Below are 9,272 nucleotides of genomic sequence, written 5' to 3' on the forward strand. Positions count from 1 at the left end.
AGAAAGTAAGTGATAAGTGAAAAAGAGTTTGAGAAGTTAGTAAACTGATACAGGGAGCGTCTGGCCAAAGATCAGCACATTGTAATCATGCACCTGAACCATCTAACAGCACACGCAGGCCGGCCGCTCATCTCATGTAACGTCTCATTGATAAGAGCAGCAAACACCTCATTTACAGGAACCTCGGGCTATAAGATCAGGTACTTTAAAAGCCATCCAAACACATTCAGACCCTGCTTGCGCGCCAACAAATAAAACACCTTGATATTGTCCCAACTAAACTAGGATGATTCTGTCTTAATGTCCCATTTCAGGGGCCAAGGAGCCCACAGTCTTTATAGCGCCATAGAATTGCAGGTAGTAATGTTTGACACAGCGGGGCTCCTGCCTTTCAGATGATCAAAGTGACGAGTTCAGCCTTTGCGACCAAAGAGCCACTTCCAGGAGACATCAGAAGCAGAGAGATTGGCAGCTTTTAGGTCTTTGGTCCATTTCATCAGCCATTACTCCAACAGAGGCAGCGTGCTGCGGAGGACGAGTGGGAGGAGGGGAAGGCAGATTAACAGACAGCTGATACAGGTGCATAGGCGGTATCAAACAGCGGCTCTGTCAATACAGCAGGCACCACATTTCTTCAGAAGGGGCTGGGATCCCCAAAGTATGCCCACCGATTTCACTATGACAGGATTAACTGGGAGCTCCGTATGATTTCCTCAGATTCTGTGACTCAACAATTCAGTGATCCACGTTATATCGGCTTTAAGGGCCCCTATCCCAAGTTTCAAAAGCTTACCCTCCGGACAAGGGACACTCTTTTTTCCCATACGGTTCCGCTTCCCTTTTCTGCTGCATTCAGTTGTTCATCAACCCCCCGTCCTCCCCAGCTCTCCCATCTTCCCTTCCCTGCACATCTGCTAGGTTTGAGTTTTCCTTTCTTCCCTCTGGCGCCTTGCTTGGCCCACGGCCCTTATAGCCAAATTGGTTTACATTGGAGAGATAAATGCTCTGCAAATGCGCTTAAACACGTACAGTAAAAAATGCAGACAGTGCGTGTCAGGATTATCACCCAAGTCAGGGGGAGAAAGGAGAGCGTCTCTGTAGCACAAAGCTGGGGAGCCAGAGTGAAGCCTGCAGATATAGTCCGTCTCATCCACTTCTCAGGAGAAAGAGAGGAGGATTTAGCATTTGCATGCTAGTCTGTAATTCCTGGCATTATATAACTTGTCGCCAACAATCAAACTCCTGCGGTATTGTGAAAGTATTGTTTCACATGGGTGAGCAGAGTGTGGAGTTACACTGTTGGGGGAAGGGGTGCTGGTGCTGCTGCACGGCGGCAATATGGAGGCAGTCGGTCCAGGATGAGGTTTTGTGAGACCACCCTATAAGCCCAGTCAAGAGAAACTATTCTACAGCACAACCTGGGGCCATACTAGAGAAGACGCGCTCTCTAAATCCCCTCAAAATATCAGCATCCAAAATTTCAGCTTAGGATGTTTCACCTGAATAAGGCGAAAAATGTAGAAAAAGGCTGATCCAAAGTCAGTTCCTCAGTAAAAAACTAATTGTCTGTAGCCCCAAGGACCAGAGCTAAAGCTTGACCCTACAGCTGGTGCTTCAAGCTTTTTCTTAATCACCATACACGACTACTGTCAACGCCTTGCAAGGCCCTGTGACACCCCCCCCCCACACACACACACACACATACACACATCTGGCTGGATACAAAAAAGGCCATTATCTTTACATTAGATGCACCATCACCAGGTGAAAGAGGTCTCACTCTACACGGTGAAGACAAGCGGTGCGTAACCCCATTACCGGCTCCATACAGGCAAATTGGGTTCTGCGTGGAGACAAGATTCAGGAAACAGTATTCTCCCTCCCGTCCCACCTGCTGCTGCCTTCCCCAGGGGGACACCGTGCTGCCGTCGCTGTCCGCTAGCATCAGTGTAAAAAAAAAAACCCTCCCCATGCTCTGCCCAATGGGATTTGGGTGTAAAACTTCCAAGAAAGACCACAGTCATTCCCCTCCAAAAGCCCCCTTTCTCTCATCCCCGCGACCTACCCCTCCCTCCGAATCGACGCCCTCCTCCCCCTTAGACCTCCCAACACAAAGCCCTCCGAGCAAGCCCGGCACAGAAATCATAGCACACCATTCAATCATTGTTTTTTCCCCTCTCTCACCCCTTTTATGGTCCCACTAAAGGTTTTAGCCGGGCAGAGAAGGAGGGCTGTCACTGAGGAAACCTTAGCCCATTGATGAAGTGACAGGAGCTGCCAGAATATGATCCTAATCCTGTTTCCAGCATTCTTTTAGCCCGCTGGCATCGCAATTCCTCCACACATTCTCCAAGCTGTCAACTAGGAAAATCCCTCTAATAGCGCATTGCCCAGATACACATCAAAGAGCTCCTGGAAACCTTCAGCGGCTTAGCTGCCATAGACACACTCTCTCTCATACACACACACACACACACACACACACACAGAGCATTCCCATTAACTTACATACAAATATACAGTCCTCCAGAACGCACAAAACCCAGGCATTCATGACAAATTGACCACATATTCCAAAAAGCATGCATGAAAATAACCCAATTGCATTAGAAACATTAGAAACAAGACTTCCCAGTCCCATAATTATTTTTATGCACTGTAACCTTCCCCCTCCCCTCCAGTTAGAAAGTGATAAGTAGACTTCTGATCTTGGTGGTGGAGTGAGGGAGTGGGAAAAACCAGGAAAAACAGGTGTCTGAACTTTGCTGACTCCGGGAACCCTTTCAGTCCCATTTCATCTCATTCTATTCTTACTTAATCCATCGATATCCCAACCAAAGGTAATCTTCTTATGGCAAAGCATTCTGTTTCGGTGCAGCCAAACCTCGGCTGACAGGGTGGGGGAAGAGGGGGGAGTAGAGCGAGAGAGAGAGAGAGAAGGGTGGGGGGGTGGATTGGGGACTCTTTAGAGTCTGACACTGTGCTTCAGTCATTTCATTTAGGATTAGTTACTCTGCATTGGGTGAACAAGTGGCAGGCTCTCTCTCTCTCTCCCTCTCTCTCTCTGTATGTGTGGAGTGTGTAAACATCACCGTTAAAGATGGTGGTCCTCCTCCTGCGTCCAACTTATTTATGGATCATCAAGGTCTCCTTTCGGTGCAATGTATAAACAAAAGCTGCACTTTCATTTTAAGGGAACTGAAAGAAATGTGTGTGGAAATGAAAACTGTTTATTAATGTTTCAGTATTCTGTCAATCCCACTCAATGCTGTCAGCCATCCAAGGGGAGCTGGATTCGGCACACCCGAAGCTAATCCCTTTCTTGTTGCCAACTTCCTCTCACTCAGGAAACTTTGAAAAAAAAAAAGAAAAGGTTTTGGATGCTCTATAAGACCTGTGCGTGTGTGTGTGTGTTTGGGTGCCTATGTGTTTGTATATGTTGTATTATGCTGTAGGCCAGGCTCCCTGCTGTGATTTCACACTGTGGGGTGGTGGATGGGTGAAGGGGTTTGTGGGGTGGGGGGTCCCGCTGTGTGATTAGTCCTGGTTCAGTTGTCTGGTGTCCCTCTGACTATAAGGCATCACCTGGTAGCTGACCAAGGTCCAAAGATCCACACAAAAAACCTCTGAAGACACGTGAACTGCCACAAAGAAAATGCTTAACTGCTATGAAAGCTTCATTTTTCTTGATGCCATACATTCATACAGACAGTGTCTATTTCCTTCATTCATCACAAAATACCTACATGTATGAATTCCACATAGGAAAGGGTAACCTTTGTTCGTTCTTTTTCATTTTTGTGCAACAGGTGTTTGCTTTCCCTCGTGTTGATTTTCCTCTCCATTTTCAGGGTTGTTCCCTGTTTAATTTGGAAAACACTACCTGAGGTGAGTTGAGTGAATAAAGGCAAAATATTAGCATTCTCTCTCCCAACTGAAGACACTGAAAACAGAAGTCATTCGTATGTGTGGTTTATTCCCTTGCATTAAACAGATAAATTACTCACATTTAAGTAAAACAATTGAGAAATACATGTTCTTGGATCTACAATGATATAATACATAGCATCGGCCTGTGCATCAGATTTCTTTCTGCATAAGCCACAGGTTCAGCAAAAGTGGTGACTCTGTTAGTTGAGTTCAGTCCGGCACCCAAATTAACAAAAATATGCTGACTGGGTTCATTTGTTGCTGTGCCTCCCCCTCAGATTCTCTCTGCATTTATTTTTTTTTACTGTAGGTCCTTTGCATGAAGCCACAATGTAGCAATTCAAAAAAATAGATTTGAATGTTTTCCTCTTAAATCCTTCACACAAAAGGAGACATGGAGTTACTCACTAACCAGGCAGATGAGGGCAAACACTGAGGGATATTTACAATACTGAATGGATTCTTGCAGGCTGAGCTGTGTGGTAACTTTAAACAGGAAGAACCACCTGTCAGCTCCAAAATGCTGTTGATTTGGGACTATACTGGCCAATCTGAGCTATACTTATGATATCAGATTTTGATGTGACTGCACTCTACTACCAGCGGCATGACAAATTTGTTTCTGGAGCTGCTGTAATCCATGGCTCAGAGGGGTGCATGCAAAGTTCACGTTCAGGAGTTCTTGTGGGATTACACTTGAGAATATCTTAGTCATATCTGTCGCAGTATAAGAGAGAGGAGCTCTGTAGTTCAAGACCTGGGCCCCGACTTCACCAAGGTGGCTCAAATCACAGCGCGAGGGTGGTAGTAGTGGCTTATGCTGTTAGCCTAGGAGGAGTCACATACAAGCAGGATCCATAGGCAAACAGAACTGTTCAGTCACAGCTGCAGTCCAGGTGGGATTGTTTTTGTTGTTGTTTTTTTTCATTTATCAAGTCCTTTGAGTTCCTGTTATGATCTTATATTCTGCTGGGTCCATCCAGTTCTATTGTGGAGATATACTTCATGTTGTGGTTTGCTCCCAGTGGCGAGCTGCATGCCCCTGTGATGGCGATGAGGTGAGTAAGTGGAGGCTGGGGCGCCGTATTGTGCGGGGAATAGGGGTACTGACTACCCAGGGCCCCAAGCTGAGGGGGAAGGGCCCCTAAAGTGTCTGGACTCAAATGCCTTTTGTGGTCCTCAAGTGTGTATTTATATATATAGCCTATCTTATGCCTTTATTTCACACTGCTCTGGTTTTGAAACAGGGTTTGGTTGAAATCTGCAAATCTGCAAATAAAACTCTAAAAAATATGATATTGCAACTGTTTTGTGTTATCTGAGACGAACTTGAACAGGCAGGAATAAAATTTGGCTGTGCAAACTAAAACAAAATTGTCCTCCTTTGACAGATTTTGAACAGATGAAACTATGTTTGACATCCGATTGGGTAGCGCCCAAAACCCATAATTTCAATTGTGTCCAATAATTGATCTGTAAATTAATGTGCGTGGAGGTGTGTTTGAGTTGTGGATGGGTTGACATAGATGGAATAACATTGGTGTGAGGATGAGAGGAAGGTGGGGGGGGGGGCCCAGAGTCACTTCCTGTGCGTGGGGCCCATAATTCCTAGCTACGCCCCTGAGTGGAGGGCGACCATGTAGCCGGAGCCGCCCGGGGAGGTTCAGTTGGGGAGTGTGTCCAAACCCAGGGAGGCCGCATGCTGCTTGGCCCGCAGACGGAGGTTCTCGATGCTGGTGGTCTTGCTGTTGAGGCTTCCCGGCAGGCTGCCCGGCGCCTGCAGCAGCGGGCTGTTCCACACCTGCTGGGCCTGGGACAGCGACTGGTAGTAGGACTGGCAGGGCAGCGAGCCCAGCGGCGGCGGCATGTTGACGTTCATGCCCAGGTAGGGCAGCGAGGACGGGGCGCTCATGTCGAAGGACGGGTAGTGCACCAGGTTGTTGGTGGCGGCCATGTGCTGCCGAAACTGCTCCTGCAACCGGAAGAGGCTGAGGGGAGACGAGGCGTAGGAGTTGCTCTGGGCCAGACCGCCGGTCACGCTGCTGGAGGAGGGGAGGGAGGGGGAGCTGAGCGGAGAGTCTGGCAGACAGGGAGAGAGGAGGGGGGTGTTTAGGATGTTTCTACACACACATACAGTAGACCTCTTTGAAGAACTCAGCAGTCAGTCAGGTTTGATGTATTGATAGGTGTGTAGGCCGGGAGACATCAAACAAAAAGGTGAAAATGCGAACCGCACACTAACTAAAAAGCTGGAGAATCCAGACGACTTTTACTGCAAGATCGTTTCAGCCTTTAATGTTGTGCAAAAAAGTGCAAACGTTTCGGTCTAGATGACCATCTTAAGTGGCTTTTTTTCTTAGTGTGCAGGTTTTCACTTTTACACACACATACGCACGGACCTATCTTAGAATCATGATTTTTTTTGTGTTTCTCCTGCTTTTAATTGAATTATGTGTCTTTTGTTTGCTCTGTAAAGCACTTATAGACCAACCTGTTCTGTAAAAAGGGCTTTAAAAATATATGTGATTTGATTTGATTGTCCTCTAGTCAGGGGATGTTAAAAGGTAAAGAAGCTGCATCAGTGAGATATTCCTACCTGGTGTGGGACTGAGGCGTTTGCAGGACGGGGAGCTGCTGCCCGGCTGCGCCCCCACCTCCCCCTGCGCCTCCTCCCTCATGTCCACCCTCGTCTCCCCCCTCAGCTCATCCTCCTCCCTGTCAGCGTTATCTTCCGCTGCTGACTCGCTGTCCGAGGGCTCGGGGGAGGTGACGTTGACTTCCACGCTCATCTCCCCGGGCTGGGGCCGCGCCGCCGCCGCCAGCCTCTCTGTGTCTGAGTGGGAGGAGGAGGAGGAGGAGGGCGGAGGAGGGGTGCGGGCCTCGGGGACCAGGCTGGTGGTGGTGGAGGTGGAGGTGGTGGTGGTGGAGGGGTCGGTCTTGGTGTCGTCCTGGGAGCCGTCTGTGGTTGCTGACGCCTCCTTCTGCTTCTGGAGCTGCTCCTTCTGCAGGCTGCGCTGCTTCTTACGGAACTTGGCCCGGCGGTTCTTGAACCAAACCTGGCAGGAGGATTGTAAATGTTATTACATCAGATTTTGGGTCATGTACTGAAATTGACCAACCAAGTGAGTCTTTGCTTTTTTCCAACACCTTGTCTATCCATTAGCTCCTCTAATCATATGAGATTACATTTACATTCACCTTTTAGCTATTTATCTGAGTGACTTACAATGAGCGCAACAGGCAAACAGTAGATTACACAGGTTAAATTCATCATGAGGGATTTTCACTTGCTCTGGATGCATTCATTATGAGGGTTTGTTTTACCTGTACGCGTGCCTCAGGCAGGTTGGTGCACATGGCCAGGCGTTCGCGCATCACCACGTCGGGGTAGTGGGTCTTCTGGAAGGTTTTCTCCAGGGCCTCCAGCTGCTGGGCGGTGAAGGCTGTCCGACTGCGCCGCTGCTTTCGGTGCTGGGAGCCATACCGGGCCTCAAGGATAATGTCTTGAAATGTGCAGCCGTTGAGAAACAAGAAACATGACCAGTTTAATTGAAGGGACGGGTCAGAAGGCCTTGGTACTGATCAACCGATGCTGAAGTTCACATTATAATACACTTCTTGAGCTAAGCAACTGTTGCTCATAAGAGACATTGGAGGAGAAACAGAAACTGAATGGCAAAATGAGCAACTGATTCTTACCAGCCAGTCTCTCTGCAAGTGTGAGTGCATGTACTGAAGGCCTGTAGTCAGGTGCATGCTGGGCCTGTTGCGCCGCCTGCTGGTGAAGGTTGTACATGGCGCTCAGTGAGTTCATGGCGTGGAGAGAGTAGCCGTTCACCCCGTAGTGCTGCATGACTGGCGCTGTCTGCAGAGGGGGGGAAAGTCAGACAAACCTTGTTAATAAATATGCTAACTGTATGTTTTCTAGTCATGAAATTGCAGCTGAAAAACCAGTGGAAAATACTCAGTTTCAATGGAAATCGCAACAGGTGAAACAGAAGGGCTATTAAAGGCAAAATATCACTGCTTCATTGTCATTTTCTTCATTTTACCTTATTGAGTCAGATAATTAATAACTAATCCTAATTTGTGAATCATGACAAATTCACAAATTCAGCTGATAAAGTCTATGTGTTTTGGCAAAACGAAAAAATAATGTGCGTTTGAGGAATTAGACAACGTCTTTCCCCACGGAGGGTTTGTCCACATCACTGGGGAATTGGCGGCTCTAAAGCGGTCAGAAATGATTAAATAATTACCTTGGTTTGAAGCTATTAATGGGATACTCATAGTTATCATGTATTTAAAGCTGTCTGCACAGCTGATGATGGCTCTATTAGTTGTATGAATTCACTATGACTACAAGGAACAATTTTACAACGGTTTTAGGCCTGGCAGTCTTCCTATAATGGCTTAATTGTAAAACGAGTGTGCAGAAAATGAAACCGATCCTATAAATGATTTCTCAATTTTGGTAGAGTAACTAACATAAAATTTAACATTCTATTTAATTAAAAATGTGTAGCACAAAACATAGCCTATAGCCTACTTTGAAAAAACAATTTTAATTTACCGGCATTGTTATTTTCTTTTTTATTGTTTTTATTTACAAGAATGTGCTTGTATTAGGGAACATAACCTAATGTTAAATAGCTTTATGATAAAAATGGTTTGGTTAAATTGAGGAATTGCGGTGTGCAATTCCTTCATTGACTGTAGAGACTGGTGTATTATGAATGCACATAATAAAAGCTCATAGTCTGAAAATGATAATTATAGCCTAATAATAATAATGATAATTCACTTTTTTTTAATAAGGTAGAAAATAGTATTAATTATTGTGCAATGTTTGCCGCTGTAAATACCTTGAAGAAAAAAAAAGAATAATCATGCAAGAATAAGCTTGAACTAAGACATTTTTGCAAAAATGCCACAACTAGCAATTTTATTTCATATTTCATGACCTAGAATCTTCAGTATGAATATTTTTTAATGGGAAATATCCTCCTTTATTTGCATTTACGTTGCGCTCTCTGCCGCGGGGAAACGCTGCTAAACTCCTGCAGGCTGAATCATCTTTGACAGAGGGGAGAAAAAAAAAATGTACTCTGCTCCCTGAGAGTTTGAGTCGAGTGGGGGCCGTTTATTTCAATCTGTGGCGGGTCCCAGGTCAGTTTCAGACGCCTGCAGGCTGATCGTGGCGGAGATGTATGATAAGTCTTCAGTGAAATATGCATGGAGATCCCAGTTGGGCTCCTGTCTAATGTAGGTGCAAATAGGTTTCAACTATACAAGGCTATTAATTTATCATCAGGCCTGACACGTGAAAGGTGGTGGGCTAG

The 9,272-nt window shown here is 46.2% G+C and overlaps 1 protein-coding gene across 1 annotated transcript; it reads right to left on the bottom strand.

Moving 5' to 3' along the window:
• Positions 1-5,593: 5,593 nt before the first annotated feature.
• LOC139661790 (diencephalon/mesencephalon homeobox protein 1-A-like) lies at positions 5,594-7,783 on the bottom strand. Its single transcript, XM_071540355.1, has 4 exons — positions 7,630-7,783; positions 7,255-7,433; positions 6,527-6,986; positions 5,594-6,009 (listed from the first exon to the last, which is right to left on the bottom strand). The coding sequence occupies exons 1-4, from the start codon at positions 7,781-7,783 to the stop codon at positions 5,594-5,596; spliced, it is 1,209 nt and encodes a 402-aa protein (XP_071396456.1).
• Between the last annotated feature and the right edge of the window lie 1,489 nt (positions 7,784-9,272).

This window comes from Centroberyx affinis, unplaced genomic scaffold (genome assembly GCF_046629955.1).
Source record: "Centroberyx affinis isolate AG114_WGS23_722 - 3 ecotype Tasmania unplaced genomic scaffold, CSIRO-AGI_Caff_v1 ptg003619l_1, whole genome shotgun sequence".
In the NCBI taxonomy this organism is placed as follows: Eukaryota; Metazoa; Chordata; class Actinopteri; order Beryciformes; family Berycidae; genus Centroberyx; species Centroberyx affinis.

Coding starts and splice junctions, on each gene's coding strand:
- LOC139661790 (XM_071540355.1), bottom strand. CDS start 7,783: ATGCAGCACTACGGGGTGAACGGCTACTCTCTCCACGCCATGAACTCA. Junction 7,434..7,629: donor ACTTGCAGAGAGACTGGCTG/GTAAGAATCAGT, acceptor GCACATTTCAAG/ACATTATCCTTGAGGCCCGG. Junction 6,987..7,254: donor TGCCTGAGGCACGCGTACAG/GTAAAACAAACC, acceptor TCCTCCTGCCAG/GTTTGGTTCAAGAACCGCCG.